Source organism: Solea solea, chromosome 14 (genome assembly GCF_958295425.1).
Source record: "Solea solea chromosome 14, fSolSol10.1, whole genome shotgun sequence".
In the NCBI taxonomy this organism is placed as follows: Eukaryota; Metazoa; Chordata; class Actinopteri; order Pleuronectiformes; family Soleidae; genus Solea; species Solea solea.
In genome coordinates this window covers 22,439,473-22,463,701 of record NC_081147.1, presented here as the reverse complement: position 1 = coordinate 22,463,701, position 24,229 = coordinate 22,439,473, and the positions used below count along the sequence as shown (strand labels likewise).

The 24,229-nt window shown below is 43.0% G+C and overlaps 1 protein-coding gene across 1 annotated transcript; it reads left to right on the top strand.

Moving 5' to 3' along the window:
* The first annotated feature begins 942 nt into the window (after positions 1-942).
* hs3st1 (heparan sulfate (glucosamine) 3-O-sulfotransferase 1) lies at positions 943-3,400 on the top strand. The gene is made up of 2 exons (XM_058649927.1): positions 943-1,205; positions 1,799-3,400. The coding sequence occupies exon 2, from the start codon at positions 1,938-1,940 to the stop codon at positions 2,853-2,855; it is 918 nt and encodes a 305-aa protein (XP_058505910.1). The 5' UTR covers positions 943-1,205; positions 1,799-1,937; the 3' UTR covers positions 2,856-3,400.
* The last annotated feature ends 20,829 nt before the right edge of the window (positions 3,401-24,229 follow it).

Genomic DNA, 24,229 nt, shown 5'->3' with positions numbered 1-24,229 from the left:
TTGCAAATTTTGCTTGCAGTGCAGCATTTTTCTATTATAAATGTGTTGACTGTTATCACTACCATAGCCTACTATACAGCGTTTTATGACTTGTTTATCAGTGCGTTAGTCTTATTGTGGTCAGCTGACGATCACATTAGGATTTATCTAGATTTTATGGTTGTAGCGAGTGAGTGAGTGAGTGAGTGAGTGAGTGCTTTTGCCCCTTTTTCCAAGATAACTTTCAGTTATTTATTCAACCGTTTAGGAATTACGGTACCGAGAAGCTGACGTCTAATCTCGCCTGTGATTGGTCATTCCACAGGAAGTCCTGAGGTTCTACCGTAATGACAAGCATAATGGGCGTAAAGCTCTTTTTTCTCTGCTTTTCCGCTCGCCATCCATCCATCTGTCTTCTACCACTTTATCCTCCACACGAGGGTCGCGCTCAGTTGCTGTGCCAATCTCAGCTGACATACGGCTGACAGGAAGGCTATAGTTAATTCTCTACATTAATTGTCTAGCTATCACAAACAGTCTAGGGGTCGCGGTAATGACAAGGGTTACAACTGTGTTTCTATAAACCAGTGTGGTCTGTGCCGAATCCCAATCTCGCGAAGGGCACCAAAATGCATAGGGCCGGCCCTGGTTAGGGATCAATTAACTCCAGTTTTGTAATTGGAATAAATATTGCAACAAATAGTTGTGAGAAGGAATCTTCTTTGAGATTTTGTGTTTAATGACTGAGTAACAACGACTGTATATAACATAAACACCTCATACAGATCAGGGGAGGACCAGCACTTGCCCCACTTCACACACACAACACCACACTGTCCAACGCCAAGACATTTTCAACAGTCTGAGTCACGGGGGGGCGTGGCTGTGCAGGAGCGCGATGGAGGCGTGGGCTTCCACTCAACAACAGCTGACAGTCAAATACCGGCAGCTCTGCGTGTGCGTGTCAGACACAGCGGAGTGGAGCCTCTGTGGAGCCTCTGTGGAGAAGTTGCGCGCTGCTCGGAGGCGACTTTTGTTGCGCGCTCGGGGGCAAAACTGCACGGACGGAGACGGTGCAGGATTCATTCATTCATTCATTCATTCATCCATCTGCTCTTGTGGAAGTATCGTTGTTGCTGTTGTGCGGAGAACGAGAGACGCTGCTGCACGGAGTGAAATGTTGTTGTTCGTCGAGCGGAGGAGGATTGTAGCCTAGTCTGAACGAGGTGAGGTTTCCGCGCGTGGCGCGCACGGCGCGTAACGGCCGAGCATGTAACGAGACTGTTGTGGCATCAAATATGTGCAGTGAAGACAGGAGAGCAGGTGAAGACACATGCTCCTCTGGTGTCTACCCTGCCATCTTAGGCTTGACTTGTCTTTAATTTGCAGTGTCAGCAACACCTGCCTCGTGTTTTTACAAGTAAATGTTTCCTCTGATGTTTGGCATTCCGTATTTACTAAGGCATAACATCCACACATGGTATCACATGATTTATAAAATCCACTTAATGTGTGTTTATTGTGAAGTTGTGGGTAATTAAATGAATTTCTGTATTAAAATACATGATATAAAAGGCAGATATGTTCCTCATGCTAATGTTGTTCCTGTTATAAATGTTGATTCTAGTTTGTTATTTCACTTTCTTGCTGGATTAAACATTTTAATCCCACTTTGTGGATTATATGCAAATGTGGCTGCGTATGTAAAACGTGCACCTGAGTCATAAAAGTGTCATTTTTGAAGCCTGAGCCTTGTGAGCCAGCGTGCATGTTATCAGGTATCCTCTGTAATCACAGCTGTTTTCTCTCCCCCTCGCAGCCACCGCTGACGGCAGAGCAGAGGCAGCTCTGTTGCATTCCAGTTGGACCATTGTTCCCGAGGCAGCTGCTCTTTCAATGTGGGATACAGTTTTTGTTCTTTCGCCAGGCTGAAATCCCCCAGGTTCAGGACCTCCCTCATGGCAGCCGTGCTCCTCGGGCTGCTGCTTTTCGCCATGCAGTCTCCCCCCATCCCCTCAAGACCGATGACTGACACGGGGCCACCTTCGCCTCCCACCCCGACACCCACCGACAACGGCACCACCGCCCACCCAAACGGGACCCTCCAGCAGCTTCCTCAGATCATCATTATCGGCGTGAGGAAGGGGGGGACGCGGGCACTCATCGAGATGCTCAGCCTGCACAGTGCGGTGGCGGCGGCACAGAACGAGGTGCACTTCTTCGACTGGGAGAGCCACTTCCAGAAGGGCTTGCCTTGGTATCTCAGCCAGATGCCCTACGCCTTCCCCGAGCAGCTGACGGTGGAGAAGACGCCAGCCTACTTCACCTCCGGCAAAGTCCCCAAACGCATCCACCAGATGAACCCCGACATCAAGCTGCTGCTCATCCTCAGAGACCCCACCGAGCGGGTGCTCTCGGACTACACGCAGGTGTTCTACAACCGCCTCCAGAAGCACAAGCGCTACCAGCCCATCGAGTCCATGCTTGTGAAGGACGGCAAGATCAATCTGGGATACAAGGCTCTCAATCGCAGCCTGTACTACGTGCACATGCAGAACTGGCTGCAGTATTTCCCCCTGCAGAACATTCACGTGGTGGACGGGGACGAGTTAATCAGGGATCCTTTCCCCGAGGTGAAAAAGGTGGAGCGCTTCCTGAAACTGGAGCCCCAGATAAATCCTTCCAATTTTTACTTCAATAAAACGAAGGGATTCTACTGTCTGAGGGACCACGGGCGGGAGAGGTGTTTGCACGACTCGAAGGGCAGGGCGCACCCCCGCGTGGCACCGGACATCCTGCAGAAACTCTACCAGTACTTTCACGAACCCAACAAGAAGTTCTTTGAGCTGGTGGGTCGAACGTTCAACTGGAAGTGAACGAACAATGACACACTAACAATGACGGCGGCGGCGGCACGAGGCTGATGTACATTTTAAACTAAATCTATTTTTGTACCCAGGGAATATGATTGAGCCAAATATCAGGGCAAACCGCAGCTCATGACATGCTCTGTTATTGCTTGTCTTTTTCTTTCTGACACTTTTCTCGGCGCTCCTCAGCTCGTCGGATCAAAGCAGGAGACTCGCTCTGACGTTCATGATGACGTGCAGACTTTAGACCAGTTACTTAAAGGCTGTTTTTTGACATTGTCAACACTTTCTCGTTTCTCTTTCTCACACGATATGACGCGATTAACTTGTAACCACGTTTCTTAGGGACCCGCTGCTATGATTTCCTCAGTCGCTCTCGGGCGCACGCCATCGTCAGAATATGTACGTGTTTGTCTTTCTGTCACTCGAAATGTTCCTTTTCTGTAAGAGTCAGTCGTATAAAAGCTATGAGAACATCAGTATGATGGACTGTAAATAGATTTTTTTAAAGTGAAGAATTAATATCATAATAAAGACGTATTTTATTTTTAGCATGTCTGATGGTTTTTCTTTTTTCGGTCCATTCTTATTCATCTATTACTAACCTTCCTTCATTGAGTGTCTGCGTGCTCGGATGACAGGTGTGTCTATAGGTTGCATTTACTGCTGTGGATTATTTTGAGCACAGCTCTGATTGCATTTACCTTCATCTACGTGGGCTTTTGTCGAGCCTGTACGTGCGTGCTGTCATGTGCACATTAAACCAGTGGTTCTCAAACCTTTTCTGTTGGGCCCCCCTCAGTAACAACGTGTCAAGTATAACATTTATTGAATCAATATTAGAAGAAACGTTTCACTTTTCTTTCAATAATATGTTGTGCAAATAACATTTTTGCTTTAGCAAATACAAATAAACTCAATATTGCTTTTTGAGAAAGCAATTTTCAAATAAAAATATGACATAAAATATAAAATGTGCAATTAGAACGATAATAGTGTCAATTTTTAAAACAATAAATACATTTGGATAACAAAGAATACTTTACCAATATCAATAATTTGCTGGGCAAATAACTTTTTTTGTTTTAGCTATACAAATGCTGTCCCCTGCCAATGTTTTGGTCGTTGTGCATCATTGTTCCGCTCGGCTAACGTTGGCTTGTTGTTAGTTTCCGAAACATTGCACAGTTTTCTTTTTGCCCCTGTCAAAAACTTCTCTATTATCCAAACCTTGTCACCAGTGTAGATTTTGTTGTGGTACGTCACTTAAGTGAGTCCTGAGGGTTACAGCGAGACCAAAAGTTCCGCCTGATAAACTTTAGTTAGGACTTAAAAAAAGAAACAGAACTTGCGCCCCCCTGGAAAGTCTCCACGTCCCCCCAGGGGGGCCCGCCCCACAGTTTGAAAAAGGCTGCATTAAACAAAGGTTGCGCTACAATCATTAAGGATCTTTGCTGTGTTGAATATCCTGTTTGTCAGGTACAGTACACGCAGCAGTCTTTGTTCGTCCGATGACACAATCCTCCCGTGAAACAGTTGCGTTCATTCGGTCACACGTAGATTTAAAAATACACTCTCCTGAATTTAGGATTGGTGTTAAATTAAGAGCGGGTGAACAAACCAGGACAAGTCTGCGTTGTTTATGCCCAAGGGTGCGATCTTCTCACTCCATTTTTTTTCCAAGGGATTATTTATTCCAATCTTTTCACTGTCTCAAAGACATTTTAGCTCCTGAAACCTGCAGTCGCGATTTCATATTTGAATGTGGCCTAGATTCACTCTGCAGCTGAGCTCGTGTCAACCTCAGTGGCCCGGAAATGCAGACCAAAGCAAAAAAAATCTGTCTTACTCTTCTCACCCTCAGAGCAGGATGAATAAAATTCCCTCATCTTTCTAATATTTGCATCTGCATGCATGCATTTTTTTTTTATGGTAATAATAATGATAATAATGATAGTGTCGACTATCAGCAGTCAGAAGAAAAACAGGTTGGGCTACAAAGTGTAGGAGGAAACCAGGAGGCAGAGTAAACAGAAAATGAGTGTGTGGAGGTGAGTTATGAGGTGCAGCCTCGTCTCTTCTCGTGCTGTTTGGAAATGGGCAGTGATAACGTCACACTGGTATGCTGTGTTTTTCTTTCTGTTGTGATGGTGTCATGTCTCCAGGTTGTACTTTACAACGGTGACCTTTGGATGGGTGCGTTTGGAGTGACTTACTGTTCAAAATCAAGAAAATAAAACTGCATCATCGTCGTTGTTTCTTTGACGGGGGCTTTATTGCTCTTGAGTCCTTCCATTTTGTTTGCAATTTGTCAAAAAAAAAACCTTGTAGAGAATAAAAGAGACTACATCGGTTTGTTCGACCCTGTGTGGTAAAGCGGATGTGGTTGAGGTCACTCGTCACATCTCACGTGACAGTGCGTTGTTTGCAGGTCAGCACGAAGAGACGTTTCCTCTTCAAACTTGTCAGATGGTTTCCTTTCACCGTTTAAAGGCCTGGAGAACGATATCACATGCAGCCTTTAAGAAAATCATCACACATTTCCATTGCAGAACGTCATTCATTCATCCATCCATCTTCTTTCCTTCCCATGTGACCCTTTGGAGAGCACATGACCTCGCCCTGTACAGTGTATAAATAGATACAAGTAAAAAATTATCATTTTATTTATTTAACTGATAATCATTGTATTATAAGACACATTATCTATCTATCTTTGCAGCAGGAAGACCCAGGTTCGCCGCCCGGTCGGAACAAGGGCCTTTCTGTGTGGAGTTTGCATGTTCTCCCCCGTGTGTGCCTGCTTTTCGCCCTATGCTTTATGCCCTATGATGGATGGACACATTATAAGATGGTAAGCCCGGAAGTGAAAGTTCAGGCTAATTTAAATATTAGAAACCACTTCTGGAACGTCTAGTGAGTTCTTCCTTTTTTTTTTTAAGGGATTCTCCAACTATTTGAAGCCGCGTCGGTTGACTTCTGCTTTGCCTCCATTGGTGGGGGACGTAAAACAAGAGATCTGAGCCCCTCTACACTGTGAAATACAGAGAGAGAGTCGCGTAGAGCTGATACGCTTAATTAGGCATTGTGGGAACTCATTTAGTGATCGCGTGAAAGTAATGGACGTGCATTTATTTTGAACAGTTCTAACATTTCTTTGTTCGGACGATAAGATCAGACATAAAACACATGAGAAAAGATATTTTTTCAATGATCTTGAGTGACTTTTTGTTGATTTTATTTAATGCAGGCAATTTTATCTGCACTGGGATCTGAAGCAATATCGGCTTTAACTTTGTGGTATAAATAAATAAATGCACGCTCAGTTTTCTCCCTGCTGTATCTGGAAACAATGTGAATAGTCATAAAAACAAGGAAAAAACTAAAAAGAACAGAATTGCTGCAGCGTGTATTTCTGTGTGCGACACATTACATTTACAAAACTTTATTTGATCCCACACTAACATATATATACATATATATATATAAAAGATATCGATCACGGCAGCAGTGTGGAATCATTTCGGACGCCCTCGCTGCTCAACATCAGAGTAGCATCTATTAAGAGTTCATGAACGCCCCATTAGTCTAGTCAGCTGTGCAGCCCTCTAAAGTTTTACAGTCACAGATTTCCCTTAACATCACCTAATTAATCTCAGCCACATAATTAATTTGCCTCCTCGCCCCCCCACACACACACACAGTGAGCGCGGCAAAGAGGGGCTGCGACGAGGATAAATGGCCGTGTCCTCCTCCTCCTCCTCTGTTCCCCCCCCCACACACACACACACACATACACACATCTCCTCCCCCCCCTGCCCCCCCGGCCCACACTCGTTGTTCCTGAAGGGGCCTGTTTCCTCCAAATCACAATCAGCCATTCTGGGGTGTTTTCTAAGGATGATGTGAACCGATGGAGCACAGCCCCTTCCTGCAGTCGCCCAGGCTGCGGCTCACTTTAATTGGAATAGATTGTTTGTCCAGTCACTGTGTGAAACCCAGCAGAAATAACACATGCATCCACTCTTTCTTTCTTTCTTTCTCTCCCTCTTCTCTTCTCCTTTTCTTCTTGTTAGCTGAACCAAACAGTTTGTACCTCGCATGTAAAAGTTACAGTCACAACATTGGAATTTGAGGTGGTAATGGTGCCACTTACTAAAAGGTTTATTTATGATTGATGCTTAAGTTATTGAAGCTTTACAGCTCAATTAGAGGCATTACTGTAATGTAAACAGCCTTTTTGGGTTGCCAGATTGTGGAGAATCCTCCTCCAGCATGATTGCGAAATAAACTGACTGATCGCTTATCTTCTGTTTAGGGGCTGCAGGACATGGATGTTTTGGATGGTGGAGAAATGCAGACACGCCACTGCATAATAATTAAAAGTATAGGTCCCTTTGCGATTTTGTACAGTGTAGTTCAGCTCGCCACGTGTGGGCCGAGTTACGTAAATACTACATACGTGATGAAAATATCATAGCAATGCCACAAAGAAAGAATAACACACATTACATGTCATTCAGCAGACGCTTTACAATAAGTGGATTTCAACATTTGGGCACAAACAAGGGTACAACTCAGTGAGGGGGCAGCAAGCCGGTTTGCCGATGCAGAGCGGAGTGGGCGGGCTGGGGCGTAGGGTTTGATCATGTCCTGGATGTAGGCTGGACCGGATCCGTTTGTGGCATGGAGCGCAAGCACTAGAGTCTTGAAGTGGATGCGAGCAGCTACAGGAAGCCAGAGAAGGGAGCGGAGGGGCGGTGTAGTGTGAGAGAACTTTGGTAAGTTGAAGACCAGTCGAGCTGCTGCATTGTGGATGAGCTGCAGAGGTCGTATGGCACATGCCGGGAGACCGGCCAGGAGGGAGTTGCAGTAGTCCAAGCGTGAGATAACAAGAGCCTGGACCAGAACCTGCAGCATCCTTTCTGGCATCTGCTGGCCACCGTAGTTCCTTGATGCGCGTGGTAAACAGAGCGCTGAGTGTCACTTATTGTTAGAAAATGGACCTCCAATACACGAGAGTCACAAAAAGGCTGAATCTAACTTTCAAATCTGCGTCTTGCTGCATTTTGCCCAAGTTACCCCAGGTTGCCGTTTACTGCCGCACTGACTGTCTGCACATCCATAAAAGACAAAACACTAAAGATAACGTGTAGCTTTGCATCACCCTACTGGTTTTCCTGGAAGCTTTTGTGCAGCCTTAACAAGGCAGTCGTACCTCAGATAACACTGCTCCTTTATGACGAGAGTAACCTTGAAAACAAGACATAACGGGTAAATAAATGGAAACCTTTTCACACTTTATCTGCAGCATCGACATCAGCCCATTGCAAAGAGGAAAAGAATTGAGCTTTTAACAGGAAGGTCGTCAGTTCAGATCCCAGGGAAGGAAGGGTTGCTGGGCAGAAGATAAGTGCTGCTTTCTGTGTTCACCACTGGTGTGTAATAAGGATGGGTTAAATGCCGAGGTCAAATTCACTATCACTAATTACTGTATGTGCAAAAAAAAAATTCTTTAATCTACCCTCAGCAGAGAGCGACGATTTGAAAAAATGCATAACTGCACGTCGGTTTCTGGCAACGTAATCCAGCTTTAAATGGGTAACTGCTGAGTAGTGAACGGGGTCTGCTTCTCAGCGCTGCCATCCATTCATTACCCTTTCAACACTGAACTGAAATGAAAGAGTCTGCGGCGTGGAACCGTTTGCCTCGTGGTTTATATGAACGGGCTGCAAGAGCGCCCGTATCTGCATCTGAACACCTTGAATCTCGGTGCTCAGGTAACTGCACCATTTTCAGTCTTTTTTATAGTGGCAGATTTATTATGCCTTTACTAAATATGATTTTGTATATTTATTTCATTATTATTATAATAATAATAATACATTTACTTTAAAAGACACCTTTCAAAACACCCAAGGATGGTGTACATTGAAATTAATTTCACAATAATGAAAAGTGTGTAGGTGGTTATAATTTGCATGCTTCTTTACACAGGTGTGATTTGGGTTAGGGGTTAGAGTTAAGAGTCAATATTACGGAGGTCAGGTGGTACGGAGTTCCAGAGCTGAAAGCACTGATCCCCATGGTGGTGAGGTGAGGGGAGGGGACATTTACATTGAAGCATTTAAGCAGACGCTTTTATCCAAAAGAGGAATAAGCTACATAGAAAAAGTCTTGGAAATAACCGAGGGTGAGAGTGCAGAGGTGGATCCGAGTACAGAAGAAGGAGATCGTGCAGGGTTAGGGGGTAAGGTAAGGACAGAAGATGCTCTTGGAAGAGCTCGGTTTTCAAGAGCTTCTTCAAGACAGACAGGGACGCCCCTGTTCTGGTAGCACTCGGTAGGTCATTCAGCGCTGGACCGACACACAAAAAGAGTCTGGATTGTCCCATGGAGCTCTTTGTAGGCGAATGGTAACCAGTGGAGCTCACTGAACACTGAACAGTGGGACAGTGAGATGAGGAGAGGAGGAGCAATGTGGACCAGGTGAGGTGAGGAATGGCCTTTTGGATTTTGAAAGTGATACAGAATTTTATTGGAAGCCAGTGAAGCTGCTGTAGATTGGGGGGGGGGGGGGGGTTTGGTGATTAAATGGGCTGCCGAGTTCTGAACCAGTTGGAGCACATGGGCTGATTTATGAGGAGGACCAAAAAAAGAAGAGCGTTACAGTAATCAATGCGGGAGGTGATGAGGCTATGAACCAGAATGGCAGTGGTCCGGGAGCTGAGGGAGGGGCAGAGATGATTTATATTTGTATTTAGATAGAAACATTAAAGAACACCAACAACATGGAAATATAGGCCACAATGTGTTTTAGTGGCAAGAAGGTTGCAAGTTTGAATCCTCATTGCATGTTCTCCTCCTCTCCGGGTTTCACAAACACGAAATGTAAATATGCCAGATTATAGACATTGTGACAGGCTAAATTATATCTGTAGTCCCGAGACATTGATACATACATACATACACTAAAAAGGTAACAGAACCAAGAACGAGTGAATCCAATCCAGGAGTGCATGAAACCTGCAGCCTTTTGAATGGCCATCGGGGGGCGACGCTGCTAGCTTCTAAAAGCAGTCTGTTTTAGCAGAACATTAGCATATTTCTTACTGGACTGATGAATCACTACGTTTAGCGTCTTCTCAATACAGGATAATATCCATTTTGTAAATGATGGTCCCGTTTACAGTCAAACAGATGATGAATAATTGAATGCTTTAGGATAGGACTATGGTGAAATCAACAGTCACAGTGACGGGTGGCTTCTATATCGCTCTCAGTAAGATGCTTCTTCCTCAGCTCTGACCCTAACACCAGAGTGGTAAATCAAACATTTTGTGTCTTTGTGCAATTTGCTTCTACAGTATTTCATTTGAAAAGAAACAAACAAATGAATCATTTGGCTGTAAAAGAAAAGTGAAGGATTTGAGGATCCTTCCCATTCCCCCCCGTATACACAGAAAGCTATTTTGGTAGTAAATGACGACATTACAGGGAATGAATTGAATCAGCTAAATAAAATACCACCAGCGTATGACTCAAAGTTATGATTCTCTCTCAGGCGATTACACATGTCATCAATTTCTCTGCATGCTTATGAGCGGGGTTTTTTTCCTCCTGTGCTACAACATAACATTTATAACGTTAGATCGGGAAAAATGTGCGTTTTACCTCAGAGTCAGAGGCTACAACAGTTTCTCTTTCTGAGCTAATGGGACATAAATACACAGGTTATTGGTAAACAGATTAAAGGCAGCAAAAGTGTAGGATGTATGTGCACGTCAGTCTTTTCATCTCGGCTGGAGTGGACATGTTGTGAGTCACTCTCGTTGCTGTGTTCCGTTATCACTCAGTTCCTGGTATGGATTCCTCTGGCAGAGGAATACGTCTCCATGGCCAAAGACAACTCTCACTGCTAACAGACACCTCTTCATGTTGTGATGCATGACATGGATGAAGGAAGGAAGATGGTCCTCCATGTGTGTGTGTGCGTGTGTGTGTGTGTCCCTCATGTTGTGGGGACCTCAATCTGTTTACACATTATGGGGACTCCTTATATGGACATCCTGGGGTGTGTGTGTTTATTGGTCACATATTCAGGATTTAAAATTTTTTTTTATTGTGAAATAAAGTAGCAGTAATTGTGCAGAAGTCACAAAATGGACTGTTTTTCTTTGCCTTTTGTTCATTGAAAACGAGCCAAGTGAACTTTGAACTGTGACGTATTTCCAAATTTCACACATTTTAAGTACTTTTTGCTCAGGTGTGTTTATATAGATGGTGAAAAGGACTTTTTTTTTCTTCAGATTGGCTATAGATTGTGCTGAAAAACAGGATATAAAAAAGCTATTTTGCAAATTCCGTATATACTGTATGTTTAAACATAGTAATGGAAAAAAGCAGCTCTGTGTTCTAAGGATTAAAAAAAAATAATTTTTTTAATTAGTTTTAGATCAGGTTTGCTAGTTTTTAGAGAGTATTTGCCAGGTGCAAGATTCAAAAAGGTCGTAAGTAAAACCCAGCAAAAGATGCCATTTTAAAACTGTATTAGGACAAATGAACAACCATCCCTGAATCAAATATAACAGTCTGCAAGAAAGACTGAAGTGCAAAATGTGCACTGAGGTTGTCACACCGAGACAAGGACTCAGACCCAATTGTACAACTCGGGAGACAAAGTAAGAAATAAACAAACTTTTATTTTCAAAGTGCAACAGAAAAACCCACTCCTAAGAGGGAAAAACTACTAACAAAAAACAGCTAGAGCTTAGAAACAAAATCACTCTTTCGAGAGGAAAAACCACTCGAAATACAAAGGCTTGAAAAAGTCACAAACAAAAGTATAAAATCCTGACGAGACAGTGGCAAGGAGCAAATACTGAGAGGCAGACACAGACCATAATATACACACACGGTAACGGGGGGAACAGGTGGAAACAATCAGGGCGGGGCAGACAATCAACAACTAAACACCACCAGCTTTCTTGGTCATGGCAGAGGTTGGATGCAGTTAGTGTGAAAGGTAACAGACTAAAGACACACATGAACATAACAACATAAAGAAGAAGAAATAACATCACATTGTTTGTGAGCCTGGAGTCTCAGGAGCTCCATCTGAGGAAAAACATGAGCAAAATAAACCCAATAAAATACTTGAGGTTTGATTCACTTAGATGAACCAACCCAATTAACGACATGACAAATGTTTTTTTTATTATTATGAATGAATGAATGAATGAAAGCGCTGTCTCAAATATAACAACCTTTCAGAATTGCAGACAGAGAAAAAATAAATACACTTCATATGAACCCAAAAGGATTGTGAATGAAATTCATTTACAAAGACGATGTTGTTTTTTAAACCCTAGTTTTTATTTTTATTTCAGCTGACGAAATTTTTTTTTCAATTTTAGTTTTCATTACTTTCGTTAACTATAATAACCTTGGAATGGACCCACAAACACAAATATCCATGAGCAGCATACACTATACTGTTGCCTTTTTGGAATGTGAGTGAGTGAGTGAATGGTTGTTGGTCTCTATGTGGCCCTGTGATGGACCGGTGACCTGACCCTATGTCAGCTTGGATTGACACCAGTGCCCCCCGCGACCCTCATGGAGGATGAAGTGGTAGAAGATGACTGAGTGAGTTCGTGAATACTCAGTCACAAATCTTCCTTTGGCTAGTCCGCAGCTCTGATCCATCACATTAAAAACATAGTTGTATACAGATGTTGTACACAGACAACATGTCTGTGTACAACATCTGTACGGCTGCATGCTTCCACTGTTTACCAGAAAACTAAACAGCGACATTTTTGCGGGGCTGTTCAAATTCATCCACCATGACGTCACGTGAGCTTATGTGGACACTTAAAGTAATGTCGCAATGTAACTTTTGCTTCAAAGAAAACCTTGTCTCTCTGTCTCTCTGTCTCTCTCTGGTCCAAAAGACAAAACTCGGTTAGTTCTCCAGGCATGAAAACAAATGTTCTTTGCATACATAATGGCAGATGGTTCACATCAAAGCCAGATCACTTATGGTTCACATTACATCAGGGTGGTTTTTGTGTGCATGTGTGTGTGTGTGTACCTGGTATTCCTTATGTTGTGGGGACCTGAATCTGTTTACACAGTCATGGGGGACTTGTCTTCCTTATGGGGACAGAAATCAAGCTCTCATAACGTAAATGACTACATTTTAAGGTGAAGACATGTTTTAAAGCTAGGGTCAGGGTTAGGTTATGGTTAGGATTAAGCCAGTAGTAATTATGGTTAAGGTTAGAATAAGTCTGGTATAGGCCCTGGGATACTTCCGCACGCAAGTAGCGCGTTGGGTGCGCTTAGACAACACAGGAAGTGGTGGCCAAGGATCGTGATCCAAGCCTCGACCTGGCTGACCCCCCGACTCCCCTGCCCGACGGGCCTTTCATCCGTGAGCTGCTCAAACCAGACGCGTCCGAAGGAGCTGTAACATCGTTTTCTTCTTCTTCTTCTCTTCTCCTCCTATTCCCTGAGTCTACACTTGTACCGCCACCCGATGGTGAAGTGGGATACTACAGGACCCTGACGCACGAGTATACCAGGGTTTGTGCCGCGGCATGTGTGCGGAAGGCGCAAGTATACCAGGGGCTTACATTTGATGTCCTCTGAAGTCATGGAAAACAGAGTGTGTGTGTGTGTGTGTGTTGCCTTGATCATAATAAGTAAACCATGTGTTGGCTTCAATGTCCCCTGGTTCTGCACGGTGTTATGCTTCTCGACGCACTCCTGTTTTAGGTCGGTGGAGAACAAAAACACACATTAACGATGCTGTAATTAAAACAAGGCTTCTCGCTCATAAAGAAGGCGACGACAGGAGCAGGAGCACAGGTGAATGGTACTGGTCAGCCCTGAGGAACCATCTGAAGGTCTGAATCTATAGTGTGAGATTACATAAACACGGTTAAATGCATGAAACGAAGGCTGCTTTACTCACCCAAATGTTCATTTGACTTGACATTTGGCATGCTTTTATTTTACTCACAACACTCCAGTGAGAGGAACTGCAACAGTCGAGGTTGAAGCACACTTCTTCTTTTTTTTGCGGTGGGTTCATATCATAATGTTTATATCATATCCCCAAATGTCAAGCCAGGAAAATAGAAAACAGGTGGTAAATGTGCTCGCTGCCTACGGACAGAATTACATTCAATCAGCGCAACCCGGGGAGGGAAATTTCACTCTGCCTCGTGCCAGGTTGTGCAAATAAAAGCGGGGAAAATCAATTGGCTGTTTCATGATTGACCAAATCCCTTCACCCGCGAGTCTTGAAATCCAATGACCTGCACGGCTGATCTATTGCTTCTCACCTGGAGAGGAATGATGCAATCTTTTCACTAATTGAAACGCAATCATTTAAAAATCGTCTGTCATTCCAGATGTGTTGTTTACCTGAGATGTCATTACCACAAATTCCTTTTTGGCATGTTTTTGTTCTTTTGGGTTTACTATGAGTCAGAAATAGGTTTTGGTGTTTGTTTGTTTTTTTTACCAGAAAACATTGCTATTTTACTTTTCTGCAAACCAACAATTACATTTGGACACTGTGTACTGCAAGAAAGTTTGAATGTTACGTTCTGACAAATTGTTTCCTAAGGGTCACACCAATTTGAGGTCAAACCCTCACACAGAGGTGGTGTTTAAGGCCAGTTGCAGCAGCAGAACTACAGTCTGTGACCATGTTTCAGAAAGTTTTGCTGCGGCATTTGAGAGACACCGACCACACAACATGAATCTTAACCACTGAAGATACATTTACACCATGAGGGAAAAAAGCAGCCTTGGCCCAAAGCAGGTGTTTGTTTTAATTTGGTTCTGAAACATGAGCTCACAAGTACCTGTGGTTAATTGCTCATCAACTATAATCAGGTTAAAACAGGGAAAGAGAACAGAGTGACATAACTTACGGTGAACAATCTGGAGATATTTCAGTTTCCTGTTGATAACTGTTAACCCTTTAACACCCAAGCCTCAAAATGTCTCATTGTAGCCATGAAAGGGCCAGAAAATGTCCTGTGATGAAGTGCGTTTGCCCATTTTCCCACTCTGAACACTCATTATTTACAATTTACTGCATGTGAAAAGAGTATATTACCAGTTAAAAGTCAGGAAGAACAAAAAAAAATTTAGAAAAAAAAACACTGTAATTGTTATTTCCAATCACTAAACCTCAGTGGTGGTTTTATCACCTGAAAGAACCGTCTTCTAGGCATTTTGGATCAAATTCCCTGTGTGTGTGGAGAGGGGGACACAATGGCGCTGATTTGCCGCCTTCCTGCATCGGTGTCAGTGAAATTACCATAACAAGCACATGCTGGCTTTGAAGAGCAACTTCTTAGCTTTCAGAAACTGTTGGAATCGTACCGTTAGCACAAACTGTCACATAATTACGGCAATGTAAAGAGCGCTACCCCAATTGTGTCGCAGACGATACGCTGGTGTTAAAGGGTTTACTACTATACGCATAAATAGAATTAGTCATGTGATAGTGAATTTAACTCATCCTTATTACACACTAGTAGTGTACAATCACAAGCTGGGTGAGTATAGCACTGATCAGACCCCTGACCCTTCCCAGGATTTGAACCTGAAACCTCCCAGTTACGAGCCCAATTCCTCTCCTCTTGGACACCGGCTGTCCAAATACAACAGTAAGATGGAGTGAGACACAGATAAAGATGCTGCATCCACTGGCACTCGTGTTATAAATGCTTTATACTTAGTGACAGACATAAGGCAGCATTTCCCGTCTTTTGAGTCGTTCCATAACAAGAGAGCGATCTTGACCTGACACATTTGTTCACATAATATTCACAGAATCACAGATAAAGCAGATATTTTCGCCTGCTGGCCTTGTCAACTTGTCAGAGGCAGAATCTGAGCAGGAGCCTTCCACATCACGGACATCTTTTTTTCCCACTTCTTACTTTCCCTTCGACGTCGACAGCCGCTGAGACCTTGACTCGCCGTCCGATCAAAACAAAAAACACACTTACCAACCGTCCTGAAGACCTTCTCGCACACACCTGTCAACGTCTACAGCTGCTCCTTCTTCTGTCTCTCTGTTAGCCAACAAGAACAAGCCTGAGCTTTAACAGTCCCCCAGAGACAGGTGAGCGGAGAAGAGACACAGCGAGGACATTGATCCGGTTGTGCAACACGGCGCCGTTTGCCATAGGTCAATGAAATTCCATCAGCTCTTTGGTCCTTTTTGTCAATATTAATCTGAAACGTCTCTGCAGACATTGTCTTCCCGTCTCCCTCGGCCGCTCGCACTCATCTTCAGAGGGCGGCTTTCAGTGAGGACACGATCACGTTGTAAGAGGAAACATTTGAAACAACACTTGATGAACATTGCATGTTCCGGACAAATTGAACAATGCGTTTTCGTCTGCTGTCCTCAGGTTTATAGTGACTTCTTTGTTTGGAACTATACACTCTTATCTCTCCTATCAGGATAGTTTAATTACACTTTTTATCCATTAGCATCACAATCGCTTTGATTAAAAAGTAGCACTTTTTACTTTTCCCCCTCTCAACTCTATGAACTCCTCAAGTTAAATGACACTTTTTAGCTCATTGTATGCAATGCATCCGACACATTTGGTTTGGTTGTTGCACAAATGTGCAAGGATATTTTTTTTAATTACGTCATTTAGAATTATGCGTCATATTTTACAAGATAAATGTAATCTACAAATGAACTGAATAAAAATGTAGTTGAGTAGACGGAGCAATCAAAACTTTGGACATTTCGAGTAGCATTGGAAATATTAAAAACTGCTCTTACGCGCAATTTAGTGTAGCATTTGTTGGTAATTTCATCATTTTATTTTACAGTGCAGAGTAAAAACACACAGGCTGCTTATTTCCTGTCCACAGGATTTGCTTCAACTCCTCTGTCTCCATTTTGTAGGCGGTGCTCATAGTTTAGCTCGGAGTCAATGAGGCTGCTTTGCATATCGCCTTGGCAACTGCCGTCTTCATCATTAGGCTACGGTTCGGAATTTAACTTGATGGTAGTTTCATTCAGACCAGACATTTCGTATGGAAATGTGGCTCCTCCCTGCTTTGACAAAGCGAGGCTCTCGGCAGAAAAGGATTTTGTTTCCGAAACTCAAAAACAAGATCTGCATTAACATTTCAAGGGAAAAAGGGAAGATGGGGAGATTCTAAACCACTTCCCAGTGGAGATGTGACAATAGATAGTCGGGTTTTTGTCGGAGTTGCACTTCAGACATGTGGATTTAAACAGCATGTCGTGCTTTGCTTGACTTCTAGGCTGTTTTATTCCTGTTGTTCAGGTGTCAAAAAAAAAAGTTATGCTTTTTATTTGAACGGCACCGACTGCAGCTGTTTCTCTTCACATGTTGGAAATCACCAGACAAAGTGGTGCCACGGATGTTTGCACTTCCATCCCTGCAGGTTTAATTAAACCTGTAACTCACATCACACGTTCACGTAACTTCTCCGTCGTCTTCTATATAAAAAAATGTTTTGTCTGTTTTTGACGAGCACGCGACACAGAAGTGCTGCTGCTGCTGCTGTGATTGCGGCAGCGTCTGTGCCGCTGGGCTGGTGTGTGTCTGCAGGAGTGAGGGGGGAAGCTGTAGAGAGGCGTTATGTCTGTCTACCTCTGTTTCCTTCTTAATTTCACACACTGTTGAGTCAGCCTATTGACTGACTGCTTATGGTGATGCTGGCGGTCCACCAACTCTGTAGCGGAGGCAGCGCATATAACTCTTCCTTGCTGCTCCATTTCACCATGTTGAACCTCCACTTATTTAATAAGCTGATGCGAGGCTCAGTCTCACATGCGTGCATGTGTGCTGGAACTACCTCCCACACGGGAGTGGGTGTCTACAATGCACTTAACAGGGTTGTAGCTGAGGGGATCCCCACAAGGCCGCCCGCGTGTGCACGCTACATCTTTGTGAAGTGAAGTACATGCAATGTGAGGGCTCTTAGCACATCCGTGTCCCACGTGTGCTCAGCCCTTTTGCATCAAAACCTTTTTAGTCTTTTCCCCTGATGTTGCCAAAAAAATGTTAAGAACAAAATGTTCTTCCACCTGAACACAGAAGCAAGAAAAACTATTCTTATATAATCTAAGGATGGCGGGCATCAAGGTTGCAAAGATTTAAGTTGGATTATGGGTTGAGCAAAGGAGAAAATTCCAACATTTGACCTAATAGTGTGACCACTCTGGATGTGGGTCATGCTGACTTTGCACCACCTCCAGTTTCTGGGGCTAACGGTCAAAGCTTTCCAAATGACAGACACTTGCCTCAGTGTCTGACTGAAGGCTACGGCTCCGTGTAAGAGGCCACATGTCTATTTATGGTGCCTTAAGTATGGTGTGCCTTCAAAGTGAAATCCTGTTGGCTTTAAACCCCTGCAAGTGTAAAACATCTGTGGAAACTTGGCACGGACTCTCTCCGAGCAATGTTTCACTTCCATTGTAAGACGACGTTCAACAACAGGAGCAAGGCACAAAAAATCTGCACACGATTTTAGATTTATGACAAAAAACTGTTGTATAATTTCATCTGGACAGACACTTTTTTCTCTAATGACCTGCACTAACTGACTCTCTGACACATTGACCACCTCCGTTTCTTGTCCTCCTTTGATTCATTTTCACACTGCAGTCTAGACTCGACATGGCCTCGACGCTACGTGCTTGTAAACAGTTATGTGATTCGTCACAAATTTGGTGTTTGCCCTTTCTCTGGATGGCGATATACCAATTTCCAAATCAAACTAGGCTATGTCACGCCGGGACAAGGACTCGGACCCAATTGCACGACTCGCAAGACGAAATGAAAAATAAACAAACTTGTATTTTCAAAGTGCAACAGATTAAACACTCCTAAGAGGGAAAAACTACTAACAAAAAAAGGCTGAAGCTAACAAACAAAATCACTCTTTCGAGGGAAAAACTACTAGGGCTTGACAAAGTAGCAAACAAAAAAAGTTCAAAGAACAGAAAAGGAAAAACAAGGATATGAAAGCACCCTTAAAATCTCTTCCTCCTCAACAACTTTGTTGAATGAAGAAATGAAAGAATGTTAAAAAAGGGACGGCGTATAAATCAGGCTTGAACATACCTAGATAAAAACTGAATTGCATTTCCAGATATCTGTTGCAATCATTTTATTAAGATACTATAGAACTATTAGAATAAGCTGAGTTTATACAAAACAAAACTGCACAATTAGATCCAATCTAAATCACCTGAGACCCATGAGGTTTCAAAAATAGTTTTCTACAAATCCTGCGACTCTTACCTCCCCTCAGTCTGGAAGCCAATCTTTTCTCAAATCACAGGAAGTTTACCTCTCAGGAGGAAGATTCAATAAAACAACATAGACAGTAAATGGTAAAAAAAAAGTAAACTGAAGCTGCTCTTCCTTTCTAGGTCACCGGAATAAATAAGGGAAATGGGCAACTTGTAATCTGGTTGCTGTCACCTTGGACCACGACTAAAAGCCCTTATCGGCCACATCAGTGCGGGAGCCATTTTGTGTACGGCGTGTAAACAACGTCACACTGGTCATAAAAGTAAAATAAGGTGTTCCGTGAGAAACCAGCCGTAGATTTTGACACGTGACTGATGCACCCCGGGGCTGATTTGGTTCATAGGGGGAAATGAGGTGCGGGAATATGTTCTGAGAGATACGAGTGGAAAATGGGGCCGCGCATTTCTTCCTGGTGATGCTGAGGGCATCATTGATAACGACGTGCATGTGTGAACAGCAGGGAGAAAGCAAGCAGCTGACTGTTTATTACACACAAGCTTCATTACCTTTTCCACATCGTAATAAGTGTAATTCACCAAGACTATTATCAGCAGAAGAAGAGTGAGGAGATGGAGGTGAAGTTTCCAAAAGCAGCACACACTCCCCGTTTGTCCACTCCTCTCTCCTTTTAATAAAACCCCTGGTGTTACAGGCCCTGTGGGGGAAGCTTCTAGCAATAGGTTTCTTTAACAGGAGAGAAAACCACGTCTGCCCCCGCGATTTGTTATTCAGTGAACCGCATCTCTGGAGAAATGGATTTACTGGCGTGCCCTCTGCAGAGGAATGAAGGTCGATCCCTACCTCGGAGATGTCATTTGTGGCGCAATGCAATTGTTAATATGCAGCTTTCAGGCAAAGTGGGCAGAAAAAAAACATTCATACCCATTTGCAATTCCAGCGATGGAGAGAGCGAGATGAAAAGAGAAGGGTGGAGGGGATTAGAGGGGGCAAAGGCAGAGCTATGTCTTGCGGGTTATCTCTTTCCCAGTAGTGCGCCGCAATTTCTTAGGCTAAATCCATACCGTGTTTAAAAAAACGCATAAATTCTGATTTGTGTGCACCTGTGGTCCACAAGACATCTGCGTTTAAGAGCTCCCAGAATTCAGAAACACAACACTCAGTTAACTGAATTCAATTCCTGATTGGTTCTTATTGGTCTCAACCCAACTATCAGCTGTTACTTTCAGATTCATCTCTTCATTTTTCTCCATTATTGATGCCAAGTGTGCCTGAATGGTCACGTGACGTAGGTTTATAAGCGTGTTATTATGGAGGCGGATTATTTCTGATCACAGACGTGAGATGTTTACCTGGAAGCAGATCATTTTCATAAAAAAAACATAGTAGTGTGGATTTTCCTCGCTGCTACAACCTGCTGCTATATCACGACTATAACACATTCCTGTTGGCTCCCATAGCTCGAAGGAACGGTTCACCTTTGACCCCCGAGTATGTGAGCGTGAGAGTGGAGGTGGCGTGTTGGGTTTTACAGCCGAGCTTCACTGTTATTTGCATTTACAGCGAACACAACCAGCTGCACGATGTGTAAAAAGGTAACCTACGTGCAATGTCACCGAGAGGCAACAAAGTCACATTTCCATAGCGAGGAAGAGTCAGATAAGAAGAGTGACATGTTATACATTCATTTAAGATTAAACAGCCTACTGTAGCATTATGAGTGGGAATAGTAGTCGTATGACGGTATCAACAGACCCTGGTTTTTGTCCAAAGTCATAAAACATCGATATACACACATCAAAAAACTGCTGCACCATTCACAAAAGGTTTTATAGTTCCCTATTTTTTTCTAATTTCTAGAGATAAATGTGTTATTTCATCATCAGACAGTGGATCTGAGACACATTCCGACAACAACAGAGGAAGTTTGGATTGAAAAAGTCGATGTCAAAGTCATCTTTACTGTGTTTCTATCAAGTTTTATGAGTAAAAGATCTGATAATAAAAACAAACTGGTCAAATTAAACAAACAGTAGCTTCATAATCATTTTAAGTTTATTCTTCATTTGACCAAGTGGGAAATAAATGGGTGAAACGGCCCTTTAAATTAAGGTTGTCCTTTCTGATGGCTTACAAATGTCCAGCAGCTAATGCTAATGAACTTTGCTAGAGAATATTCAAGAATAATCATTTCTTATGTGATGAATAGTATTTTTTTTTTTTAATCAGGTAAATGTGACCTTTCGTAATCCCGCACAGAGATGCTCATTTTAAAGGTGACATCGAATGCTTGTATCACACATATATGTTAGTTATGGAGGTCTACTTACATATATTAACATGTTTTCATGATTAAAAACCTCCTAATCGCTGCAAACGAGCCGATCAAAATATCTCCTCACTGACGCTCTCGTCAGCCGCGCTGTTTCAGACCAAACAGTTGCTGTGATTGGCCAGCCAACGAGAGCTTTACAACTGTCCTGTGATTGGCCAGGTACCTGGAAGTGACGTAATAGATAGGCCAGCTCTCAGATACACAGCTTCCCCTCTGGCACGGTGGATGCTCTGCATCTCAGCAGCTACAACGAGAGTAGTTCTTCTTCTGCGGTTGAATGTACGCAACCGGATGTGCCCGGACTAGTGCCCGCACCGGGAGGCGCTACGGTGGTGAGGATTTCTGATGACGACATCAAATTAAGGAAGTGTCGATCCGCTTCGCAGAGCCCAGGAAAACAATACAACACTATTTTCTCAGCAGTGGCTGAACTGTTTGTTCTGAAACTTTAGGGTTTCATAAACGAGGTAATGACGCAGATACACACACAAACGCAGCGTTAATTGGAGCTTCCGGTCTATGTCACCTTCAACACATGCAGCGCTCTCACACTTGACAGCGACAGCGGTCTGACGCTTGGTGCAGGAGGTGACTGAAAAGGAGGACAAGAGCGGTGTCTGTCTGTCATGATTAACTCTGTGGTAAGAGTTGTTAATGTGGTTAAAGTGATGGTGATGTGACGTTCACCAGTGTTGGCTGGACTCTGTCTGACAAAAAAAAACAAAAAAACATCCGTAATGGGGAGAACAACCTTGTCCTTGTCCAAAACCGACTGAACAGTTGTGTTATTTTGCCCACTTATTTTCTCTAGACCGGCCCCCTCTTGACCAGAATAGATGCTCATTGGCCCCTGGGCTCGAGCCTGTGCTGGGATTTTTGGATTACATAATTTGATTGGCTGCCACTGGAGCTGCCAGTTTGAAGGTTGATAACAGATTGATAACAGTTTCCCTCCATTCAAGCTAAAATGAGGATTCGGGATAGATAGATAGATAGATAGATAGATAGATAGATAGATAGATACAAAAACTCAAACAAGTGTTATTTTAAATATGTGTTGTACTGTTAAAAATTTCACATTTAACACGCAAAATCTGGTGTTCGTGTACAACCTCCATATTTTTTCTCAATAAATCTTTTGGGTTTCCTTCATTTTAAATTGTTCATACACTATTTAAACATGCAGTAAAATTGTAAATAACTGGCAGTTATTGAAAGTTATTACTCACAGGATAAAGGGTTAAAGGGTTAATGTTTAACAATATGTCTGGCTACCATTTCCATTACCAGTGAGTCACACATTGAGATTACACTGAGTCTACAGTGTTGCAGTGGCAAGAAGGTCACCAGTGTGGATCCTGACTTTGACCGAGGCCCGTTTTTTATGTGGAGTTGGCATGTTCTCCCTGTGTGTGTGTGTGTGTGGTTTTGTTGCATGCAAAAACATGCAACAGTGGGGTTTAAGTTAACTGGAAACTGACTATAAGTGTGAGTGTATGTTGGCCTTGTGATGGACTGGCGATCTGTGCAGGGTGTACTCTGCCTGTCAGCTGGAGGATGAAGTAAAAATGAAGTAGAAAATGAATGAATGAAAGTCGACGCCCCCACCCTCATCTACAAGCAGAAATAACAATAAGTGCACCCTGATGTCTCAGTTTGATGTAATAATTTCATGGCTTTACGCAGAGATGGGTTTTTTTGTTGTTTTTTTTAATCTAGGACAAGTTTTTGTATGGAAAACACAATGCAGTCAGTTTTTGTTTTTTTAAAATACTTATTCTTCATCTTGTTGTGTGCACATTAGGCCACAGTAGCTTCTTTTTTTTACCCCATTATATGTTACACTGTTGCTACACTTGAGTCACATGAGAAGCAGTTAAGACACTGGTGAAGTATTAATCCAGGAGGGGATGGAAACTACTTTAAGATACTTAATGTGTCACAAATATATCTGAAGAAGAGGTTTGCTGCTTTATCTTGCCATTAGACGTTCTCTTCTGTCTGAAGTTTGTGTTGCTTTGCAAACCAGTCACTCCCCGCTCTTAAGTCCGTGGAGAAAACGTGTGATTTTATACCATGGTCATTGTTGATGTGCTGCAGCTGCTGCAGCTGCTGCTGCTGCTGCTGCTGATTTGTTCACATTAAGTATTTTGTGACTTTGGTGTTTGAAAGCCTTTGTTCGGATTTACATAACTGACAGAAAATTACCAAACACAGCTGCGATCAGTACGCCAAACTATAGCAAAAATGTAATCTTTGTCCTAATGATCACGATGCTACTTCCGATCAATTATAGATGAAAAGTTACTCACCTACAGCCGAGAAGAACCTACAATCACTCTGGGACTTTCCACCATGTAACATCAAGCTTAAAACCTGTTTACTCACATCCCCGCGAGCAGAGTGAGCACGTCTGTCTGGACGCACCGAAAGAGTTCATGGTCTGGATCAAACAAAAATCAAGGCAACACTCAAAGGTCAAAAAAAGGCAAGGGTCAAATAACCCTTGAGGAAAATACACAAGGTGCTGAAACACTCACAGCAGGGTGAGGACGATGTGAGGTAAGGATACAGGGAGGGGGGGGGAGACACAATGAGACACAGGTGCAAGTAATCACACAGGTGGGAAACTTGACAGGATGTTAGGAATGAAAAGAGATTACCAAATTAAAACAACTACACTTGGAAAAAAATGTAGTCCAATGCATCTTGAGGTTTTTGACATCCTGGACATTTTGTATT